Genomic DNA, 24947 nt, shown 5'->3' on the forward strand with positions numbered 1-24947 from the left:
GAGAGGTGAAAAAAAAAAGTGTGGCGGACCGTCCAGTGAGGTCAGAGGTCAGAAAAGTGCCGTTTTCACACAAAAGTGGACACTGGACAGGTGCAGGCGGACACTGCCGACACTTCTGACATACGCACGCGTGCGGGGACACCTCCCCTACAACGCCACACTCTCGGATAAGCCCAATAGGTGAAAAAGAAGTGTGGCGGACCGTCCAGTGAGGTCAGAGGTCAGAAAAGTGCCGTTTTCACACAAAAGTGGACACTGGACAGGTGCCGGCGGACACTGCCGACACTTCTGACATACGCACGCGTGCGGGGACACCTCCCCTACAACGCCACACTCTCGGATAAGCGGGAGAGGTGTAAAAAAAAGTGTGGCGGACCGTCCAGTGAGGTCAGAGGTCAGAAAAGTGCCATTCTCAGACAAAAGTGGACACTGGACAGGCGCCGGCGGACACTGCCGACACTTCTGACATACGCACGCGTGCGGGGACACCTCCCCTACAACGCCACACTCTCGGATAAGCCAATCAATCAATCAATAACTGGTCAACGCAACAGGACTGTATACACAGAAGATGCTTTAAAACTTCCTGATGAGATTCTGTGGCACTTCCTGGGTCCTCTTCCAAAAAGACAATGGGTAGGTTTGATGTCAGTGTTGGTGTGTGTTGGCAGCGTCTGCCTGTACAAGTATAAACATCCTCCAACCAGCAAATGCATTGCAAGTGGCAAAAACACATGGATACGTTTATTTCTATGTGAAATGTAATGATGCATCACTTAATGCTGGCATCACAATAGAGGACAATTTGGAAGATATTGACCATGGTGTGGATGTGTTTTTTTTCAATTTTTTTTACACCTCTCGGGCTTATCCGAGAGTGTGGCGTTGTAGGGGAGGTGTTCCCGCACGCGTGCGTATGTCAGAAGTGTCGGCAGTGTCCGCCGGCGCCTGTCCAGTGTCCACTTTGTCTGAGAACGGCACTTTTCTGACCTCTGACCTCACTGGACGGTCCGTCTGTGTAACAAACGTTTTTGTTACACAGAAACATAATATGTGTTGTATAGCTTCGTTTAAATGCTTAATGTGTAGTTTTAATGTGCAAATTAACCGTTTTTCTACTTTATTTTTATTTTTAGAGGGTACTCTTATTCTGAAGAGATCGTCCACCGGAAGTCTTATAGTTGCTCCCTTGTAGTTGCTGACGGAACACAGCTACATCTCAGAGCTCCGTTCAAATCACTTTGATAAGTGTGTGATTGTTTATTACATTTACATCATTACTAACCTCGCATCACCAGTCTTTCCGCGTGTAGGTTCTCAAGCTATATACGATTTGAATTATAAGTACTGTTTGGTGGTATAATCTGTGTCATGGGAGCTGTACTGACTAGCATTAACATGGTGAAGCCTGCTAGCTGTTTGTCTTGAGGAGGAGTAGCCCCATATAGTACCTCTCCCTCCGCTATGTAGCTCCGAGATGAGGTCCTATATCGTTCTCTGCCGTTCGGCTGAAAAATGTCCGCACATTTGCCACTTTACATGTTTCTTACCCCTTTCTGCACATCCGATCCAAAAAGTGAAAGTATTCTGAAATGATCACAGATGTTTGAAAATTTAACTCACCATAAAATCTAACAAACGAGTTGAAAAAAACACTTTATTCGCCTCTCTCCTCAGCCGGTTCAATAATATTATGCATTAGAAGATGCAATTCAACATTTGACCAGTAGGGGAATCAGTAATGTTATCTCTATGGGCGCAACTCTTGCGCAATGTCTTAAAAACATGTAACCGGCGGAGGAGAGAGGCGAATAAAGTGCTTTTTTCAACTCGTTTGTTAGATTTTATGGTGAGTTAAAATTTCAAACATCTGTGATCATTTCAGAATACCTTTACTTTTTGGATACGATGTGCAGAAAGGGGTAAGAAACATGTAAAGTGGCAAATGTGCGGACATTTTTCAGCCGAACGGCAGAGAACGATATGGAACCTCATCTCGGAGCTATACAGCGGAGGGTGAGGTTCCGATTGGAGCTAGAGGAGGAGAAGTTCTGTCAAAGTGTGAAGAACCCTGGTTGTCTCAGCTATTATGGTGACAGCTCTGATCATCCAGACAGACAGACATCTCCACACACTCTCTATGTGAGGGGTCTTCAACAGGGGGTCCGGGACCCCTAGGGGGTCCTCAGAGTTACTACAGGGGGTCCACCAAATTTTTGTGTGATATTCTTTAATTTTTTTTTACATTAACCACTTGAACCCTAGCATCTCTTTTCTGAGGACAACTTTAGCCAAAAATTGCAGATCTACAAGCTCTCAACGCCTCGCAGCGCGAGGCGTTGAGAGCTTGTAGATCTGCTATTTTTGGCAAAGAGTTATAGGTGTGCAGAGGGAAAAAAGAGCAGCAAAAGTTTATCTGAAACACAATTTTATACAATTTAGTGGGGGTCCCTGCTTCATATCTCTCTCAGCTATGGGGTCCTTGGCCTGAAAACGTTGAAGACCCCTGCTCTATGTGAACAGGAGTTCAGACACACACATACAGTACATGACTTTGAAATGTCATGTAAGAAGCTCATGGCTCAGGTAAAGTATGTTTCAATGTTATGGGTTTACAGTTAAAAAATATATATATATTTAGAGCACAGTAATGTTATTTTGATAGATACAAGAAGAGTGGGCACTATAATGCATTGGTTCTCAAAGTAGGGTCCGGGGACCCCCAGGGGTCCTTGAGGGAGTTCCAGGGGGTCCCCAGCTAAATGATAGATTAGGCACCAAATGGACCCTTATGGGTCTGTAACTCTGAGAGTGTACACATGTATATTAATACATATTTCTTTGGTACATCACAGGTGTAAAGAGCATTTGAACCTGCCTGCCTGTGATATTATATTTAGCAGATTTAAGCAACGGTGCTGTCAAAGCTTTGATTGATTTGATTGAATACTTTATTAGTCAGAAATGTAAACAGTTAGTGGTACAGTAAGACATTAAGGCTAAAAGGATAACACAAAAAAGTCCTGGGGACTGACTTGTTTCCATTGTGGTCCTATGTAGTCAATTCATCAACATACTGTAGCATAACAAATTAACACAATAATACTGTGACAATGACAATACATGTCATCAACAAATACAAAACACTACACTACACTACAAAAAGGGAAAACGGTGGCAGTGAATGACACCTCCTTTCGATTTACCTCCCCTTGTGGTCTCCTGATAGAGGTTTTTTCAGGCCAATTTTGAAAGAAACCAGCCTTTAATGGATGGTGTCAGGGCAGTCCACCTTTTGGGGGGCAGAGCAGTAGAATGAGCATTATCTGTGCTGTCCGAGCTCACTGTCAAATGGCTCCTTGTGTCTCCATAGGACGTCATTGAGAACATCTTAGATCTGGAGGTGTCTTCAACGCAGTCTGATGATTTCCTGCATTACGCCAGCGGTGGCAGACTGCTGCGTGGATCAGTCCCACTGGCACACAGATATGGGGGCCATCAGGTACACTGTGTTTAGGTATTGATGTTGCCCTGGCCTAGAATGGCTGTGATATAGATGCACAGCCATAGATCACCCCCATGGCCTCGCGGGTAACAGACTCATTGTGGCAGCATAAAACGTTGTGGCGCCCCGTGTGTGCTCACCCAATAATTAATTTCTGTGACTTATTTAGAGTCAGATATTGTCCTCTAGTTCTGCAATTCATATCCATTTGAAAGTTCTGACGGAAAACGTGTGATTAGTGAAATATCTTTACTTTTCCACAAGCTTCACACAGACAACATTCTCTGCCCACGTCAGGGCCCGAAATGATTGCTGGACTGAACATATGAAAACGTCTATGGGGAACACATCCGTATGGGGCACAGAATTGACAGGTGACGATTAATTACCCCGCACTAATCGCAAAGCACCTGTCAAGTTTAAATGCCGCCACGAAGAGTCTGCTACCTGGGCGGGCCTAGGGGTGATCTATGGCTGTGTATTTGGAATACATGAAATGTATGCAATATCACAGCCATTCTAGGGCTAGTATTGATTTTTATTATTGGAATTGCTTCTTCAACTTATTTAAAGAACTCGTATCTCTCTGTTACACTAGTAGTTTGGCTATTGGTCTGGGCAGCTGGGAGATGGTCGGGCACATCTCCTTGGTCAGCACACTAACAGGCAAGCAGGTTTTTTGAGTTATACAGCTTAATATTTGCAAAAGTCTAGACTAACTCATATTCCTGTTTGAAACGTTCAATTTCTCTAGGAAGGGAGACATATGGGAACTCTATGTTCCCATATGTCTCCCAGAACGTTGTAACACAACGTTCTGACTCCTTTATCATTTAATTTCTCATTTTCAGATTGACCAGGTGAATGTCTTGAGTTACCTGAAATGCAACTCAAATACAGATCCATACTTTATACTGGAGAGATCTCTAGAATACCAAACCAAATACAACCACCCCAATATCATAAGTTATATTGTCAACCTCAGTTGTACATCAGTGCCTTTTTAATGATTTGAAAGGTTGATTCAAGGCAACGAAACACCACTACAAATTGATGTGTGTGTGTGTGTGTGTGTGTGTGTGTGTGTGTGTGTGTGTGTGTGTGCGCGCGCGTGTGTGCGTGAGAAAGTGCATTTGGCTTCTTGACTGTTTGGATAAAGACACATCTAAGCCCTGTTTCAAAAAGCCCAACTACAAGTTCACAGCGCCTCACAATGTCGATGGCCAAAATGGGGATGCCAGGAAATGTCAAGACAGTCCACTATAATAATCAAACAATTTAGTGCCCACAAGTTATTACCTCAACGGTCGTGGTCTTTCCTTTAATCTTCTTGTTTTCACCGTCATTCCTCCCATAGATGTAGGAGACAGTTCAGTCAAGACTCCTGGACCACAGGCCCATCACCCAAGGAGAGATTCGCTACTTTGTGAGGGAGTTTGAGGTAAACCACGTTGAGCAAGTCACAGATGCACTGTCGGAGATGGAGAACACCCACAACACTGACACATGCTCTGTTATTGAGATGTTAAATAGGTTTTCACTGTAACACACATCCTTGGGAAGCCACAGTGTATCTGATGAAAGCTAGTCTAATCTGTGTTCGTAATGATAATGATCTTAATTTATATAGTACCTTTCATACATGGAATGCAGCTCAAAGTGCTTTACACAAAAAAGGAAGATCATAAAAAAATAAGTAATAAACGAGTACATAAAGAGGAAAGCATAAAGAAACAAATCAAATGTTTATTTTTATTTTTTAAGAACAAATCAAATCAAATCAAATCAAACTTTATTTATATAGCACATTTACAACAGCTCAAAGCCGACCAAAGTGCTGAACATGGTTAAAATAAGGTAATTAGACACAAAGAGGCATCAACAAATGATATATACACAGGACCAAAAACAAAAGAGAAACAAAACAATGCAGAGTTAGGACAGAACAGGATAGCTAAGTGCGACTAAAAGCAAGAGAGAATAAGTGAGTTTTTAGTAGGTTTTTAAAAGCCCCAATCGACTGGGCAGATCTAATGGGGAGGGGCAACGAATTCCAGAGCCTGGGGCCCGCAGCCGCAAAAGCACGGTCACCCCTACTCCTCAGATTAGTCATATGGGGGACCAGCAGTAGCTTATCCGCAGACCTCAAGGCCCTGGTTGGAATATGGGGCTCAATTAGGTCAGAGAGATAGGAGGGGGACAGGCCGTGAATGGTTTTAAATACAAATAAAAGAACCTTAAAATCAATTCTAAAGTGAACAGGGAGCCAATGAAGAGTGGCCAGGACTGGTGTTATGTGGTCGCGTTTTTTAGTGCCGGTGAGGAGGCGGGCGGCTGCGTTCTGGACCAGCTGTAGACGCCTAAGTGAAGCCTGATCAATGCCGGTATAGAGTGAGTTACAGTAGTCTAATCTGGAGGTGATAAAAGCATGTATGACCATCTCCAGCTGTTTTTGTGGAAGATATGCTTTGACTTTAGCTATGAGTCTTAACTGGAAGAAGCTTGACTTGACGACAGAGCTGATGTGTTTGTCAAGTTTAAAATTGTTATCAAAAATAAAACCTAGATTTTTGGCAGAGGAATGGATATTTGAATTTAAAATGCCCAGGGAGTTGGAGGGTGGGAACAGAAAGAAGAAACGCTGTTTCCTGTAATGAAGGGGAAAAAATAACAGTGGTGTGAGCTATTAACTTCTATTATAGATTATATAGATTAAGATTTATATAGTGCCTTTCTCCAAAGCGCTTAAAAAATAATGTGTATTTACATTTCCCCCATTCACACACACATTAACACACAGACGGCAGCGGAAACCATGCAAGGCACCAATCTGCTCATGAGGAGCAGTAGGAGGTTCTTAGGGACACTTTGACAGTAACCCGGGGGATCAAACAGGGAACCTTCCGATTCCCAAGTGGCCGATCTAGCTCCAGATCAGGGGGGGGGGCCCTACATGTGATATTTTTTATATTTTTTATATGACTTAGCACAGGGGTCTTCAACGTTTTCAGGCCAAGGATCCCCTAGCTGAGAGAGAGATGAAGCAGGGACCCCCTACTCTATATTGTATAAAATTGTGTTTCAGATTACTTTTTTTTTTTTACTTAGTCTGCTATTTTTTCCCTCTACACCTATAGCCTCTTTGCCAAAAATAGCCGATCTACAAGCTCTCATTAGCCGAAGATCTGATATTTTCGGCTAATGTTCCCCTCAGAAAAGGAATTCTAGGGTTCAAGTGGTTAATGTAAAAAAACTAAATCCTATCACACAAAGATTTGGCGGACCCTCTATAGTAGCTCTGAGGACCCCCTAGGGGTCCCGGACCCCCTGTTGAAGACCCCTGACTTAGCAGAACTGTAAAAATAGGTTTGTGTGGTACAAGTTCATACATTTCTTACTGTGTGTTTTTATAGATTGTCAATAATAATAATAAGTGAATATAATTGACCTAAATCAGCAGTACTATCCCAACAAAAATGTCAGTTTAAAATGTACATGAGAGAATGAACAGATCATGTCCCTTTGGTTGTTCTAAAGGAGAAGAGGAGGCCACAGGGGAGAGCAGACTTCTGGAGAACCTCCAGAAGATGGTGGTGGAAACAAATGAAAATGCACTGCCCAAATGTACGGACGCCATGCAGGAGCACTTGTGTGATGTCATAACGCGCTGTAAGTCCCCGCCCACCCTCGCTCTCACTAGGGCAGGGGTCTTCAACAGGGGGTCCGGGACCCATAGGGGGTCCTCAGAGCTACTATAGGGGGTCCGCCAAATCTTTGTGTGATAGGATTTTTTTTTTTTTACATTAACCACTTGAACCCTAGAATTCCTTTTCTGAGGGGGACATTAGCCGAAAATAGCAGATCTACAAGCGCTGCGAGGCATTGAGAGATGCTATAGGTGTAGAGGGAAAAAAGAGCAGACTATGTTAAAAAAAAAACGTTAATCTGAAACACAATTTTATACAATATAGAGTAGGGGCTCCCTGCTTCATCTCTCTCAGCTAGGGGGTCCTTGGCCTGAAAACGTTGAAGACCCCTGCACTAGGGGCTTGTCTTGTTTGTCTACTTAGACAGTTAAAACAATGTCAGATGTAGGTGTAGTTCTTTGGAATAACTACAATTCCATTATACCAACAAGTCAGTTTAAGACTGAGGAAAAAGAGAGAGAGAGAGAGAGAAATGCAATGACATCATTCAATGACATTGATATATTGATCGAATAAGGCATTGAATAATATGCTGTTTAAAAAAATGTTTTACTTATTGCCCTTTAGCCATTTTAGAGTTCTCTGGCATTGAATTGCTTTGTAGCATGGAAGGAATGTGATTCACCCAAACTTGGCTCTTGTAAAGATATTTTGACTGGGAGTAAAACCTGTCTTGTCTTATGTAATTATTTATGTCTGGTTGTTAATTTGCTCACACAGTGGAGGCTGCAAATCACATGGCACAGAGAGTCCAGCAGAGGGAGCTAGATGCACACCAGGTAACATAACTGGCTCCATATAGACAATTGACTTACATTTATAGTAGCTTAATGCACCTACAGTATAATGCAGTCCATAATGTGAAAATCATTAGAATCCTAATTATATATATTTTTTGCATAGCAAACAGTTACATTATATGATACTGCTGATGAAATGTAGTCAGATACATAGATGTACAAACTACACAGAACACTCTCACTCTCACTTGCTTTCTGTGACCATCTATGACTCCACCTGCCAGGATAACTAAACTTGTTTTGACTCTCTAATCATTAGAGAGTCATTTCGGCCATTTGAAAATAGTCGACCTACAAGCTCACAAAACATGTGAAATGGCATTCTGCATAATGAGTACTTTTACTTTTGTACTTAGTGCATTTTGATATCAATACTTTTGTATTTTTACTCAAGTAAATTTTGAATTCAGGACTTTTACTTGTAACAGAGTATTTCTACATTGCAGTATTGATACTTTTAGGCTACTTAAGTAACAAATGTGAGTACTTTTTCCACCACTGATACCAAGTACCTCTTTTGTTGAGTTAAACAATACTTACTCTGACCTTTTTGAATCCTGCACCTGACAAATAACCCAATGTATGAAAAAAACGAACACTAAAGCTAATAAAAACTAAACTAAAACTAAGCGTTCTCACAAAAATAGAAACATAAATATAAATATAAAATAGAAATAGAAATAGAAATATAAAAACTAGCAAACCCGCCCTAAGAACTAACTAAAACTAACTGAATTAGAAAAGAAATAATGTCAAAACTAACTAAAACTAACTGAATTAGAAAAATAATTGTCAAAACTAACTAAAACCAAACTACAATGAAAAATCCCAAACTATTACAACCTTGCAACAGACTGAAAAACAATGACGTATAACTGAATGTGCATGAGCACGCATGCGTGTCTGCTTGCCCACATCAAGTCACTTTTTGACCAATGCGGCCCAGACCCCAAAATGAGTTTGACAAGCCTGGGCTAGACCATAGAGCAGGGGTCTTCAACAGGGGGTCCGGGACCCCTAGTCTAAAAGTTTTCAATTTGGCTCTTGTATTTTGCACAATATCCTAGTTAGTTGTATTTGTGAAATAGCCTTATTTAGGCTATATAATTATTAATAAATAATTGGCAATGGGGGGGACACCTCTTTCTCTTTTTTCTTCTTAGAATTGCTAAATACAACGCACAAGAACTTAGTATCGATAAAATTGATGATTTGCATAACAAAACGATTCAATACGATTATTTGCATTGCAAAACGATTCGACACGATACAAAGTCAAACGATACGATATTTTGCTGTTTGCATATCGATATAGTAGATTGTTGAAATTTAAAATCGATTTTTCGATGCAGTTACTATATCGTTACACCTCTAGTTCAAGTGGTTAACTTTTTTCTGATCAGATTGAAGTCACATACGGAAATGTTTGTGTTGCTGATGGGTACGGTACAAACAGTAATGATCAGGACCAGGGGGTATAGCGTTAAAATTAACTCGTTAGTTTTGCAATTAGAGTACCGGTACTCGGTTACTTAGTTACCTTTTCTAAAATAATGGCGTAACTTAGTTACATTTAAGGCATAATTTGGTGCCACAAAGGAAAAGGAAAATCCATCCGACACATTTGCGATGTTTCCTGATCAATGAACAAGCTCATCTCTGTCAACGCCACAGAGACTTGCTGAGGATTGACCAGAATGTTGCTGCACCACAAATTAACAAACAGCCGGTGAACTTAAAAATCACTCATCAGTGTTCTATTCATTGTAAGTTGAGCAGTAAAGTTACCCATGCACTATACTACGTAGTTCTTTCAATACTATCTTCGTCTAAATCAGGCATAGGATCAGAATGTCGCTGTGCCAACTATAAACAGTGAGTGTACTTATCAGTGTTTTCTCCAGGATTTTCAGCAAAGATATTGAGCATAGAGAGTAAAGGGAGGGGCCAGGTATACTCCTGGGGGACCCCAGTGAAATGACATTCGATAGCAAAACAAACATATTTGGAACATATATAGAACATATTTACTGAAATCTATTTATTAATATACATTGACCCACTGCTTACAGATGGTGTTGTATTAGCCTCAGTACCAAAGTTTGCAGCCTGGTTGCTGTTTTTTCCCCCATAGCTATCTCTAAAGCCTGATTTATATTTAATTGTGTGCCAGTGTCTCACACTCAAGATAGCAGATCTACAAGCACGCAACCAAGTATAAATCAGGGGTGTAGTTCTGTCAGAGGTGAACTGGACCAGAGGTGGCCAGGCCTGTGGATTCTCAGTAGCATGCCCATGGTCCCACTGCGGCCTGTTTCGCAGATCTGTCTTCACCTATATCAAACAATAAAAACAATGAAACCAATCAGTAAGACGGACCCTCCCGTCTTACTTTTATTGTATGTATGTTTTAATATCCCAGTAAACAAACAAGGATGTGTTACAAAGCTCTGGGACGGTAATGGAGGCAGCAACAATTAGTTTCTCTGGAAGAAGAGAGGAAGAAGTATACAGAGGGAAGGTAGAGAAGGTAGGTGGGAAGGGAAGAAGAGTGAGGAATAACAGTTTATTGTCTAGTCGCACAATACAGTTTTGTGTCATTCCACACAACCACACTCCCTCTCAATCTGTAAAGACTGATAGAATGAGAGAAAACTCCACTTTCCTCTAGCACTCCCTTTAGGCCAAATTTCCACTTATTTGTCATTTAAAAGGCACTTGGTAGGTTTTTAATGTTGGTACTATTTTTGATTCCATGTGGTTCAGTGTAATGAGCAGCATGGCCTCTAGGGGGCACTAGCAGGACTCTTAGTCAGTTCTAAGACTTCATGAGGGCTCTTGTTGTAGCCTGTAGGTAGGCATCTTTGCAGCTTCATTGAGGAAAGTGGCATAATGTGACCTTTTCTGATTATATTTCAGTGCTGATAAAGAGCTGGCCCACACAGTATATTATGTTACTTGGATTGATAACTTCCTCTTCTGTGTACAGTATTATGTTAAATGTATTTCTATGGATTATGCAGTCAGGACACTAACATGGCAAGGCACGAGGGTGTCCCTATGCCTATGGTCAAAAGTGAATGCTCTATGGGTCATAGGCCAAAACATCAAGTGAGCTGGTATAGCACCACTACCACGTTGATTGTTTGTGGTTTGAGAGATTAGCTCCGCACACAGAGACAGACAGACAGTCAGGGGCCAAAACATAATATTTGTCCCTGGCCTTTGGCCTGGCAGAGATAACTACATGACATAGATATACAAATATAGATTGGTCATAAGTGTCCCACTTCTATGTTCATAGTCACCTACTTATGGGGGACCTGATAATAGCTATGGAAACCATAATAATATAATATGTGTCTGTTCAATTTATTTCTATGGATTATGCAGTCAAGACACAAACAGGGCAACCACCAGGGTGTCCCTTCTTTGTCTTTGTTTGGCAGTCATGCCTATGTTTGCCACACACAGCTTGGTAACTTTATGAGCCCACAAAACACCAACGCGTTTACAGCCCTACGGTGGCTTTGTTAATGCTTTGTCCAGCCTTGTCAGTCATCACATAGTAGCCTGTGAATGTTGATTTGAGCCGGCGAGTTATGTGTTTAATGCCGGAGATCAGCTGATATCTGTGGGATACAATGACATAATGCTAGAGATGAAGAGGGGTTGGAGAAGAGGATGAGAGGGGTGAGAGCAGGTTAACCACTTAAACCTTTTAAGGTTACTTTCATAACCGCAGTTCTGATGATATTTTATACGATACATCGTAAATAGCCGCTATACAAGCTCATGGTGTGTTGCATCGCAACGTGTTATGAGGTTTATAGATTGAGGTTTATAGATAGATGATGATGATGATTATTATTACGGGGCCAGGCTTCCAGCATGGACCCGTTTTGATATTGGCATTATTGCATTTCTTCTTCTTCTTCTGCCGTTTTTGCCAGTTCTGGCTGAACCGTGCATACGCTTTTTACGAAACTCGGCCATATGATAGATGGTCATGAAAAACTATCAAGAAATAAATCTCACAATCTTTCGTCAAAAGGTGGCGTTATAGCACTCAATTGAAAATGCCAACTTTGAACAGGTACAACTCATGCCCTGTTTGACCTACAGCCATGAAACTTCAATACACATATGCGTCTACTCATGATGAACAACTTTCACACGCTGACTTTTGACCTCTGACCTTTAGATCTACCACCATTTTGAATTACATGAAAAGCTGTTAAAATCTATCTCCTCCTGGGATTTTTGTAGCCTGGTAAACCCCCCTCCCTCCGGAAATCTCATTTGCATTTGTGTTGCAAGCTTCTTCCATTTGACAGAGTCAGGTTAGGATTTTTGAGCAATCTGCACGAAACTTTTTACACATGAACTTTGGACCTATGCCGACCAGAGCATGTGAGCGGAGCGGAGCGCGAGCGGAGCGACGCGATTTTGACGTGAGCGCGGAGCTGGTTATAAAAAGGTTGGAGCGCTACTCAGAGCGAGGACCGCCTCCCGCTCCAGGCCGCCCTCGCGGGGGCCGCGCACCGAATGTTTGAGCATGCCCGGTCGCACGGACTCAGAGACACACAGACATCCGCAGTGCACAGCGCACCGAGATGTCATTAGAATTTCTACTTTCTTTTTCTTTTCTTTTTTTTTTACTGTTGAGCGACCCGGTTTGAGCGGAGCATGGAGCGAGATTTGCGCAAATCAACGTGAGCGAGGAGCGACGGGGAGCGGAGCGCGGGGGGGTTTAACATGAGCGAATAGCGAGCGGCATTTCAGCCCCCTGGAGCGCGGAGCGGCATTTTCACCCGCTCCGCTCCGCTCACATGCTCTGATGCCGACAAAACGTTGCGAGCGGATTTTTTCTAAGTGAGAAAATGAAGCTTTAATGAGCCAATGAATATTGCAGTTTTATGACAATTATTCATCTGCCCCTAACACATACTTGCAGACTCACATTTCTTTGAAAATTTGCAGTAATGTACAGGGTCATTCCAAATATCACTGAAACCAATCTTACTCCAATTGGTCAAAGGGGGGTGCTATAGCAATTTTTTGAAAATGCAAACTTTAAACTGCCTCGTTTGGCCGACAGCCATTAAACCTGCTTACACATGTGCCTTGACTCATGAGGAACACATGTATCACTTTTACCAGTAAGCTCCGCCCTTAGATTGTCCGCAATTTTGAGCAGTTTGAAAAACACTTAAACCCAGAATTTTTCAGCTATTTGCATGAAATGGTATCATCTGTCTGACCTCCGTTTTCACTAGATCAGGTCTGTTGGTCCAATGGCTTCCTGCTTAAGTGAATGTCTCACAACATCAAGGTAGCCGGTTCAAGCCTCACTTGGTGCAGACTTCATTTAAAGTGCATTGCAAACAACAAGACTGTATCAATGAACACATATGCAATTGATAAAGATAACATGAAATGCTTATTTGAGAGGTTATGTTTTTGCAATGTATGACATACTTCATTCTGAAAATAGCCGATCTACAATCTCAAAACTTTTCAGATAGCAACGTGTTTCTGAGCTTGTAGATCGGCTGCTTTCACTGGTTCATTTTTATCTTCAACAGACAACCTCAGCCTGGACAAAGCTATAGCACTATAGGTAGTGTTGCAGCATGTCAATCCGAAGGTTGAGGGTTCGATTCCTGCTAATGGCAATAGGTTGAGATGTCCAATTAATCCAATCTGCTTCCATCTCTCTTCAATCTATTCCCCCCCCCCCCCCTCTCTCTCTCTCTCTCTCTCTCTCTCTCTCGGTGAGAGGTGGCATTGCAAAAAACATGACCTTAAGCTCAGTCTTCAATGGCTTATTGTGCATATTACTTATAGTTTTGTCTCTCTTTTAATGTATGATATACTTCATTTTGAAAATAGCCGATCTACAACCTCACAACTTTTCAGATAGCAACGTTTTGTGAGCTTGTAGATCGGCTACTTTCACTAGTTTTCGTTCTGAGGAGACACAAAAATGCCTTTATTGGTAAATGGTTTGTGAACCAGTGATCTAGAGTCTTTCGGGACACAGAGGCCTGGTTCAAAATGAACGGAAATACTTATAAATATCAACAGACACTATCAGGGAGGCCATATATCTAGCTCAATGAGAAGAAAGGCAGTCTTGGAGTCCGTAGGTTGCTGGTTCGATCCCTGTCCACGACTATGTATTGAGGTGATCATAATTTGGCATTATTCGGATAACACATAGTGTGTCTTGAGGATAGGCTTAGGCGTTGTTTTACTGAGGTTAGGGTTAGTGAAGGTTTAAAATCCTCATGTTAATTGCATGGTCTTCTTTCTCTCAAGTTCAGTATTCTATGTTTCAATGGCTTATTGTGCATATTACTTATCATTGCTTCTTTCTTTTTTCTCTCTTCATTACCTGGCCCCGTATTATCGCTGCTTGCAGCTATATATTTATGTATGTATTTTATATGTTATCAGGGCGTCCTTGAAAAAGAGAGCTTGCTCTCAATGGGCTTCCCTGAATAAATAAAGGAAAAAGAAAAGAAAGAAAAGAAGTCTTACTTCTCCCTTACTTACAGCATTGAGTCTTTATATCAGGCTATTATTGTCCATTAAGTTTCAGAGACATCTAATTTCATAGAAAAGCAATAGGAATTTCCTAGAATCTATCGTATGCTTTACCTCCAGGCATAAATGCAGATTTCTCTCATAGTGAAACTAAAGTTGAGGGTATCAAAATGTGTCATGTTCATGGGTGTAGGTTTCACTTCACTTTGTGCATTTAGTCTCTGGCCTAAAAAACAACTCCCAGTTTGTATCACCTGGTGATACAAACTAGGCTATAGGTTGTATATTGTTGTATATATTGTTCTTTACTTTGTAACAAAGTACTCTTATGTTCATAAATGTTGCTTTATGTGGAACAGATCCGGCTTCCCTGTCAAGAACAGTACTTTGGGGGTTTGGGGGTACTCGGGTTTGGCTACTCCCCTTTCTTAGTCCACTTCCTCCCGGGTGCTTCTGTGTTTATTCCTACTAACATTACATGTTTAAGACAGTGGTGTTGAGAGATTAATCGCACTTGCACACAGACACATATAAACATACCTACACAAATGGACCAGGCCGTTGATCTGCTTTGTTATTGTCAATAACGTTCCCTTTTTTGTTATGTAATTTCAAAATGTATTTTTATTTAAACATAACATGCACTTATTTTCACCAAATGCAATTCATGTTTACAAAAATGCACCAAATGGGCCAACAGGGCTCAATCAAACTATGATTATATATAAGTTATACATAAACTATAATTATCATATAAGCCAATTAACACCACAGAACCTTTAAGAGTTGAAAACAACAAAGTAGCAAATTGGATGGACATTGCAAGTCACATGCAGACTGTAGAGGGAAGAGCTACTGAGTAAATCAACAGTTTTCATATTTTGATGTGATAAGTTTAACTGACACCCAACTATTTGGAGTTGACTGTGAACATTTAGCGAGTTACGTGCTCATGCAGAGGTAAGGGGCAAACTGAAGCAGTGAGGCTCCCTTCAGTTGAACAGAGCAACAGAGACCACTGGTGCTACCAGGAGCAAGAGGCTAACAGCAATGTTTGCGGCACCGTTGCACATGTTACCCTGGCAGCAAGTTGCATTTGCAACTTGCATGACTCCGATGTTGATGTTTGACATGCACATGCTTTTTTGGGCGCAGCCCATCACTTTCATGTCCGGTTTGCCTTTCATAACCGCTGTGAACAACAACAACAACAACAACAACAAAACACATTACTTTAATGTCTGCTCCACTCATGATTTAATGTGCACACTTCCTTGTTGTGACTCAACTTTATAATCTGAACCAGCACTAACTCCAGCTATAGTTTTGTCATAGCACTTAACAGCAAAACAATAATCGTGATAGCAATATTCCAGCCATAGTATAAAATAGGTAGTGAGAGAGATCGACAACCTAACCCCCTCAAAAGGAAGCCCAGCCCCCCATCCCTGCAACCAACAACCACAATGCACCCACAAACAGCTGTACAGGGTGCACCCATGGTTGACAGCCCATGAGTGGGTCTTAAACATAATTCTATATAACATACAGTAGATAACCCACACACATATGTACAGGTCATTATATTACTGTCTGTATTTAACACTCCAAGTCTCGAAAAATCATTGAACATTCTTCTGAGATTAGGAATGTGAAATATGTGCGTAAAGGTCATATAAAGCCATAAGCGTATTACCATATCCTGACATGCAGCGATACTCATCCCCAGAACATGATAATTTCATCATGTCAGAGCAGTCGTCGCCTTTGCAAGTGTAGCACGTCATCCCATTGGCAGAAGAGTTCACTGTACGGATACAATTTTGAAAAGGTCATATTGATGATGTCCCTGAACCCCATATTATACCAACAAAACACCATTCACATTCACATGTGGGAACTGTCTAGTTCAAACACAAGTTTATTGCACTTCATTGGTCTCTGGCAGCTGAAAGTTATGTAACTCATCTAAGGGCACCTTGGAGGTAGCCTACAGTAGGTTTTCATGAATGTCGTATCTTGCCCGGCATCGTTTGGATAAGCGGTCATCCAGAACCTGCCGATTTGACCAATATGCCCATATATAGGCATATTTGGAGATCCAGTTGTCTTTATGTGAGCATCTTAGGACTGGCTGTAGGTTGGACTGATTTTATTTTTTATTATAGTTTGTTTATTTGTGTCACTTGGTGTGTGATATGGACCTTGAGTCTGCAATAAAGATTGAATTGAATATATCTTATCTTATATTAAAATTGGCTTAAGGGAAGAACGAAGCCCAAAGTGTCATCATGGCATCAGGCGCTAACAAACCAGTCAGCTCCATTTATGGGCACAAAAGGGGGCATGGCCGGCATGCTCATATATTGATCTATATATGGGCATAAAAGGGACAAGGACTGACAGATACAGAGATCTCCATATATTATTGGTCAGATCAGCGGTGCAACGTAGGTGGGAGGGCCCCGTAGAGGCCCGAACTCTATGTGAATTTATTTATTTTAAGATGTAGGCTATTTTAGTAGTAGTATGCGAAGTTAAATTAGTAGTCTTTGGCCTCAAGTTTATTTTCTGCTTTGTTGCATTTGTTTTAAGTTTGACATGTAGTGTTAAGAATAAAGGAGCATCTGAACCAACACCAGACTGTAGTGTTCTTCCCATCCACACCTGTGCAGTGGTTATTGTGCAGGCCTGTGTTTATAGGTACTTACTTGAGGGATACTTAGAGTTGCAGAGGGTAGAGTTGCAGCACATGGCATATGCACGCCTGGATCCAACGTTCATTGAGCCAGTAACACACATCTTATCTCCGCAAGACTTCATTGTCATATTCTTCTTGCCACCTTAAAACAAACAGAACATTAGTCTCTGCCAAATGATGTCTTTTGTATACCATAAAATGACTGTAATCTATGACAGTTTTACCTCACAAAATGAAATAGAGAGTTTAAACCCCTATCACATACCCTCCATGTACATGACAGTTGCTGCACTACAGCTCCCTGGACATTGTGTTTCGCTGCAGGGTCCTTTAGCATCCGGCATGCACTTTTGACATTTCATGGCATAACCTAAGACATCAGGTAGATAATCAGGTTAAAGTTTAAAACTAATGTAAAATGTACATACAGCTTGTAACAATACTACAAAATCGTTTTGTAGGTTAACAAAAAGACAGAAAAAAATATCTTTCAGGCCCTTGGGACACAACGCTGTATGTTGCTGTTTGCCCCCTGAGCGAAGTTGAGAAGGCCTGCTTTTACTGCATTCCTATAATCTGATGTGAAAATGTGAGGATTTCACACTGAAATGACCTAAACATTGTAGCATTTACATGTATATTATAGTTATAGTATTATTTAGATAAAAAAGGTACATTTCTCAATGGATACAAAATAAATAAGAATGTTTTGTGAAAAGATTGCAAGTGAAATTGGTGATGAAACAAATAAATGAGCAGACAACATTGGAACTGGAACACAAGCTGATAAATTATCTTTGTGGGGTTCTCTCTCCTGATTGGATGAAATATATTTAACAGCTGGAGGGAGGGGGAGACCCCTGTTACTATAGCATGGGTTACTAGCACTAAAGGGGGGCCGCCCTTTTTACATCAAACCACTTGAACCCTAGCATCTCTATTCTGGGGGGAACATTCACAGAGAATAGCAAATCTACAAGCTCACAATGCGTTTACATGTTGTGAGCTTGTAGATCTGCTATTTTCGGCGAAGAGGTTTGTTGTAGAGGGGAAAAAGAGTAGACCAAGTACAGAGCCAAAGGTCAAGTTTACTAAGAAATGGTTAAATGTCTGACAATGAATTAATAGAAAAGATAAAATGTAAACAAACAAACAAAAACATTAATTTACACAACTCTATGAGTCTATGAAGCTATCTATGAAATCTATAAAAAAGTTCAAGTTAGTTAGTTAAATACATGCATACATACATACATACACACACACACACACACACACACACACACACACACACACACACACACACACACACACACACACACACACACACACACACACACACACACACACACACACATACATACATACATACATACATAGATTCATAAATAAATACTTGCCTTTCGGGAAAAACATAAACCCAAGGATCAGTACGATCAGATGCATGGTGTTGGACGGAGAGGTTTGAATGAAAGATTGGACGGAGAGACAGCTTTTAATAAGTCTACAAAGGGGTAGGTGTAATGTCTTTTGCAAGTTATTGCCAATGCCGGTAGCAATGTTTTGGGGAACTTTCGACAGAATATGGTGAGCAGAATGGGTGTCGTAAGCAGCAATCCTCATCTCCACAACAGCACAACTTTGCTTTGCTTTGCTTTGCTTTGCTTTGCTTTGCAGCGCTTCTTGAAATTGGCAGAGGACCAGAGCTGTAAGGTTTAAATGTGTAAGGTTTGAAAATGTTGTATTGATTGAACATGAACCCCATGTACAACAAAACATTCACAATGTTCACGTACAGTATTCACACATGGGAACCGTCTAATTCAGTATATGCAGAAAAGGTCTGTAAAACAAATATTATACTGTGTGGCTTTTTGGATGCAAACATATTGTTTTATTTTTTTTATTTTATTACTGACAGTGAAAAAGAGTTGACGTTTCAGTCCTCAGACCTTCATCAGCCCTGAGCTGTTCTGCTTTAATGAACTATTACTGGCCTTTTCAGACCTCACCTGGCCCATTCTTTGGTAAGCCTCGAGTTAAGAGTTACTTTTTCTATGTTATTCACTGCCCATGTTTATTGCAGTTGGCCTCATGGGCCATGGCACAGCAAAACGTTATGCAACTCATGATTTATTCTTACATCTAGTTTATTTTCTTTCTTTCTTTCTTTCTTTCTTTCTTTCTTTCTGAGGAGGGGGAGAATGTGGAAATCTGACATGGGAGATGACCTCAAGAGGTGGCTGTTCGTGGCTATAGTGCAGTCTGCTGTAAGGGCCGAGACAGGGACACTCACAGTACAGCAGGAAAAGGCCCTGGACGGCGTCTACACCAGAATGCTACAAACGGCACTTTGTGTCACATGGGTGGACCACTAAAGAATAAAAGAGTATAGCCGCATACTCATGGCTGCCGATGCCAATAATGTATTGTGTAGACTGAAAACACACAATTGTTTCGGACAGACTAGGCTGGCTTCTTCAGGGCAAAAAGATCTAGTGTGTGTGACATGAAATACACAAATGACACTCGTTGCAGATCAGCAGAGTGACCACTCAATCAACCCCAGAGAGTTTAAATAGAGAACAGGTGAACAGACTGTAGATTCACATCAATTTCAGATTCACAATGTCACATGAGATTATAGTAAACACAATAAATGCATTTCTATACCATCAAGTAGCTACAAGGGAAAAGAACCACCAAAAAGAAAATATTACAGTGCATTAATAATCCAACATTGTGAGTTTGGGGTGGGCGGACCTCATCAGAAATGCATGGACCTCTATGTGGGGCCTCCCAGACTGTAGGTCACAGACATGGTCAGGGATAGAGGAATGAGGCTGGCTGGGCACTGCGTCAGGCAGGCACCCGGGCCGGAGAGCTCTGGTGGCGAGCAAACTGACGCTGTGGGAGCCAAGCAAGGGAAACAGGTGCACCACCTATGTAGACACACTGCGGCGTGACAGCTGAGCTACTGTAACCATAGATATATAAAGGTAGACGCCTCCTCCGACTCTGGGGCGTCTGTATCACGGCCGGAATATTAGAGGGGGCACGCTTCCTGACTACTGGCCAATCACGGCGCGTCTTTTCCGAGACTTGGCAGAATCTAGTTGTATAAAAATACAACATGATATATAACTAGATTCTTGGTCTTGGCTGGGTCGTTCTCTCACATCACAACGCATCTTTCTTTCTTTCCTTCTTCCCTTCTTTCCTTCTTTCTTTCTTTCTTTCTGTCTTTCTTTCTTTCTTTCTTTTTTGGGGGGTAGAAGTCTCTTTCCCCTGGTCAGGGTTGTTTCTGTGATTTGGATTGAAGGGGACGGGTAGGTTATCCTATAAAATGTTATTGAGGATGAGCCTTATGCTGAAATAACGGTAGCAACTGTGCAATCAGGAGGTGACTTCTGACTGAGACAAAACAAGACATATTCAAATAATGGTGGTAGCTGTCATTGCTGTAAAATAGATCAAATTAAATTAAGTTGAGTCGAATCCTGACCTTAAAAAGCTAAATTGTGCAGAATTGTGACACACCCCTATACTTACTTTATTTTCTCTTGAACAGGAAACAATGTGAAGCCTGGTTTGTGTGCCTACATACAGCTTGTGTGCTGAATTTAAGTTTTGATGTGAGTCTTATGCTGACATAACAGGAGCAATTGCACAGAGGTGTTACTTTTGATTGAGGCACAAAACAAGACATACCTTAACAATGAACAGGAAGCAATGCCACACAGGAAGCACTGCTTTCTACGGCGTGGCTCTATGAGTCTGTCTGTACGTCTGTCTGTTTGTTTGTTTGTCTTGTGTCTGTTTGTCTTTCTGCAATTGCACAGTCAAGGTGTGACTTTTGACTGAGGCAAAACAAGACATTCAACAGGCTGTAGCCCGTCAGTGCTGAAAAAATAAGTCAATTAAAGATTGAGTCGAATCATAACCTGTAAAGTAAAATCAACTTTTTTTGGAGACGTGACACTCCCCTACTACATTTATTTTCTCTTGAACAGGAAATACTGCCACACAGGAAACCTGGTATGTATGGCCTACGTACAACATACAAATATGAGTTTAATGCTGAAATAACAGTGACTACAAATGTCATCTTTCTCAGAAAGCCATTTACTGCTGTCTAGAAATGTGACGTCAGAACAATACAATGTGGACATGGTTCAGTATCACCAGATAATACCAGAATACCAGAAAAGTACCTTATCCCTGTTTCTCATTGTGAGAATGAAACATCATCTGGTTTGATTCATGAGGATATGACATTTAGACCCATATTCAACTCTCAGAAATATTAGGGGGATTTATATGCATATATAGACTACATTAAGATGAGTTGCTGTGCCCGGTGTGAGGTCGGTCGGATCGGTGGTTGTCCAGAACCAACAATCCGACCGAATGGCAATTATTGCCATTATTATGGAGATCCCTGATGTCATCAATATGACATCATAGTACTGACGTCTTAGACTAGCCTCTACATACTATGGTGGTGGTGGGTAGCACACTGGGTACTCTGGGTACTCTGACAACACGTACAATGAATATTCTACTATTTCTGAAGAGAATATAATGCACTTTCAAACTTTAAGCCTGTCATCTGTAAGGGGAATTAATCAAAGGCAAAAGACAGATTGTGGTTTGTTATGGATGGGGTATTTATTCATTCATTCATTCATTCATTCATTCATTCACATGAATATCTGCCCTGGTCTGTTTATTCTTGTTTAAAGCTATGGGTAAAGCTGCCAATTATACTTGAAAAGCAGTCAAAACTCTAGTTTGTAGCTTTAAGGGACTGAACAATGCTGTCTAAAAAGATATCATTTCTGGAAAAGGTTCAATTGATGTACTATTAGATGAAAAACGGCTTAATGAACTTAATTAAGAACTTTATTATTCCTTTACGAAAATGTGTTGTGCAGACAGAATCACCCAAGTAAAATTGACACTGGTTAAAGGACACAGACAGTACACAAAACAGTTCATGAACCTTGCGTTGACAGAAAACAGCCCCACAGGTGAAAGCAACACCATTTTATAATCTACCGACATGGTGTCATGAATTAAGGTGAATGGTATTAAACAGCAATATTACAATGCATAGGCAGCAATAGACTAGAATATGCCATGAGTGACTGTAGAAACAATAGCAATTTAGCTCTTGATCAATGTCAAACAAAAACAGAAAGTGTTGACAAGAAAATTGCAGCTAAATATCTGCACATTTATTGCAGCGGGTGACAGACTTATGTTTCGACAAGCTTCTTCGCGAGAGTCAAGCATGACAAGCAAACATACCTCCAAAGGTTCGTAACCTCTAACCTGCTTTCTCTTTCTTAAGATGGATTTTTTCAATTTCTAACCGTTCTTTCTGCTGGGTCAGGTTGACATATCTGGTCTCTAACTGTTTTCTCTCCAGGGTTATGTTGTTATGTCTGGTCTTCAACTGGTCTCTCTGCCAGGTCAGGGTGGTGTAGTTGGTCTGTAACTCGTTATTGACTGAATGATCTGCAAAGGACCAAAAGGTGATGATAAACACAGTGCTGAGGTCAAGCATATGTGTGGAAAAGGAGCTTTGAGAAGAAAACTCAGTGTTCCTGATCAGGTGTGTTTCATGTGAATAGGCCTCAACATTTATAATGAAGTACTACGGAACCCACACACTATCAAAAGTGAAGCATGGTACAGTTCTTGTTGTAAGTGCATGAGTTTGACCTTTGACCACTTGATACTCACAGTGCAAGGCCATGCCTGTGATTCTCACGGCTAGCAGAAGAAACAGCAGTATAAAACACCCTGCAGCTGCTTTGAGGATGTCTCTTTGGATGAGGATGTTTCTCTGGAGAACTGGATGATATTTAGTACAATAGAGTTAAAATGTCATATTATCAACTTCAACGTTTTCATTTCAAAGAACGCAGAGCGAATACGATGTAATTAAGTGATTTTGTGGAATTGAATCGGAGCCCCATCATAAAATCAGAAACGTTCATATTATCTCATGTACAATAATGTAGTTGAACATGTCTTCGCTGTAATATGCAATTGTGACTTCATGAAATTAGAGGAGAAATAAAACACAAGAAGGAACAGGCTCTCAAGTTCATAATGTTTCTATTTATTGTCATTCATCCAATAAGGTGCTATGTCTCTTTGTAACCAGTATGCATTATATGCACAACCTGTTGTAGTATTGATTGATTGATTGATTGATTGATTGAATACTTTATTAGTCAAAAATGTAAACAGCACGGAGGTACAGTAAAATATTTAGGGCCCTATCTTGGGCGCCATCTTACCCCTTATCCCTAAACTTCTTTGCCATTTTTTACTAATTTGAAAAACATTTTCAAATTGTTCAAATAGCCAATCTACAAGCTTATACTGTAGGCTAAAAGGATAACACAAACAAGTCCTTGTTTCCGTTGTGGTCCTATGTATTCAATTCACTCATAATGATGTGAGAAGGGAGAGAAATGATGTGTGTTGCTGTGTACCTAGATCTCGAGTAGCATCCTGTGAGCCAGAGCCTTGGTCTCTGAGATCGTCTGCTCTTTCGCTCACCTCCTTCTCTCCTTTCTCCTCCAAAACTCTTCCATCATACCTCACACGCTTTGCTGTAACTGTCTTGCCAGAAATATGTGCAGACATCTTTAAGAAATGGCACAAAAAAGTAACTCAAGTTAATTGGTGCAAATATATTTTAGTAATTCCTATATTATGCGACAAAATAATGTACTATATTTCTAAATAAATATGTTTAAATGTCATCTTACTCACTTTGTCCAATATCGGTGTTGTCCTAAATTAAGCTTCACTGTTGTAGAATCGACTGTGAGCTGCTGTCTGTTCTAGCCTGGCTTTAACAATGTCAAACCACACTTAGAGCTTGGACACACTTGTGAATGTATGCATGCATGTGCATATGCACACACTGCAGAATAACCAATAGACTCTTTACCACAGAGCATAAGTGTAAACCTGAGGTCTTAGAGCGACAGAGTTGTGGCTTTCAGTTGTGTTAACCCATTAAGACCAGGAACGCTCTTCTTTGGGCTCTTTGGGCCACGCTACAAGCTTGTAGATCTGCTATTTTTGAAAAACATTTGTAACTCAAATCTTTGCTTCTGGAGGTCCCTGGAACATAATATTTTACAAATGTTCGCTTTAAAAAGTACAAAAAATAAGTAAAATATTCTTCATAAGTGGTGACGCTGTATTGTAGATAATGATAACTATCATTATTGAGTCGATTGAATCATAAATATGGGTTGTTTGTATCAATAACACCTCCTTTACCCTTTTCTTTCAGCACAGGAATCAAGAATGTATTAGAAACACAGCTCCCGGCCCGGGCGGTTGGCGTAACCTAGGCCTGATAGCGTGTCGTGGGTTCGACTCCCGATCCCGACGGCCTTTGCTGCATGTCACTCCCCATCTCTCTCCCCATTTCCTGTCAGCCCACTGTCCTATCAATAAAGGAATAAAAAAAAAAGCCGAAAAAAATATCTTAAAAAAAAAAAGAAAAGAAACACAGCTCCCTACTTCTTGTCTCCTGCTATATTTCCTGCAGTAAAAAACAGCAGAACAGTTCATATAATAATTATAATTGTAAGCATACTTTTATATATCTCTTCAGTTATAGTCGTTTTTAGTTAAAATGCCAT

At 40.8% G+C, this 24947-nt stretch overlaps 2 protein-coding genes and 1 long non-coding RNA gene across 4 annotated transcripts; 1 reads left to right on the forward strand and 2 right to left on the reverse strand.

The window, feature by feature from the left end:
- The first annotated feature begins 1200 nt into the window (after positions 1-1200).
- LOC311033771 lies at positions 1201-24715 on the forward strand. Its single transcript, XR_014599539.1, has 7 exons — positions 1201-1248; positions 3374-3502; positions 4104-4171; positions 4863-4946; positions 7043-7174; positions 7933-7991; positions 24593-24715. It is a non-coding gene; the product is annotated as an uncharacterized lncRNA (long non-coding RNA).
- On the reverse strand, positions 15159-18791 carry LOC311033764 (uncharacterized protein). The gene is made up of 5 exons (XM_084041410.1): positions 18666-18791; positions 17531-17635; positions 17276-17407; positions 16261-16371; positions 15159-15756 (listed from the first exon to the last, which is right to left on the reverse strand). The coding sequence occupies exons 1-5, from the start codon at positions 18709-18711 to the stop codon at positions 15557-15559; spliced, it is 594 nt and encodes a 197-aa protein (XP_083897536.1). The 5' UTR covers positions 18712-18791; the 3' UTR covers positions 15159-15556.
- On the reverse strand, positions 21994-24202 carry LOC311033765 (uncharacterized protein). Of its 2 annotated transcripts, none has more exons than XM_084041411.1 (4): positions 24061-24202; positions 23778-23931; positions 23017-23127; positions 21994-22788 (listed from the first exon to the last, which is right to left on the reverse strand). In XM_084041411.1, the coding sequence occupies exons 2-4, from the start codon at positions 23929-23931 to the stop codon at positions 22598-22600; spliced, it is 456 nt and encodes a 151-aa protein (XP_083897537.1). In that variant the 5' UTR covers positions 24061-24202; the 3' UTR covers positions 21994-22597. The 2 variants fall into 2 exon arrangements, with proteins under 2 accessions (XP_083897537.1, XP_083897538.1); XM_084041412.1 differs by having other exon boundaries at positions 24057-24202.
- Positions 24716-24947: the final 232 nt, after the last annotated feature.

This window comes from Gymnoscopelus microlampas (genome assembly GCF_963454915.1).
Source record: "Gymnoscopelus microlampas genome assembly, chromosome: 18".
In the NCBI taxonomy this organism is placed as follows: Eukaryota; Metazoa; Chordata; class Actinopteri; order Myctophiformes; family Myctophidae; genus Gymnoscopelus; species Gymnoscopelus microlampas.

Excerpts from the sequence above, each read along its gene's own strand:
- LOC311033764 (XM_084041410.1), bottom strand. The coding sequence starts at position 18,711 with ATGCATCTGATCGTACTGATCCTTGGGTTTATGTTTTTCCCGAAAG. Across the intron at positions 17,408-17,530 it reads AACTGTCATGTACATGGAGG|GTGGCAAGAAGAATATGACA; the intron begins GTATGTGATAGG and ends GTTTGTTTTAAG. Across the intron at positions 16,372-17,275 it reads CAACTCTAAGTATCCCTCAA|TGAACTCTTCTGCCAATGGG; the intron begins GTAAGTACCTAT and ends GTATCCGTACAG.
- LOC311033765 (XM_084041411.1), bottom strand. The coding sequence starts at position 23,931 with ATGTCTGCACATATTTCTGGCAAGACAGTTACAGCAAAGCGTGTGAGG. Across the intron at positions 23,128-23,777 it reads GGATGCTACTCGAGATCTAG|TTCTCCAGAGAAACATCCTC; the intron begins GTACACAGCAAC and ends AATATCATCCAG. Across the intron at positions 22,789-23,016 it reads CACAGGCATGGCCTTGCACT|ATCATTCAGTCAATAACGAG; the intron begins GTGAGTATCAAG and ends GGTCCTTTGCAG.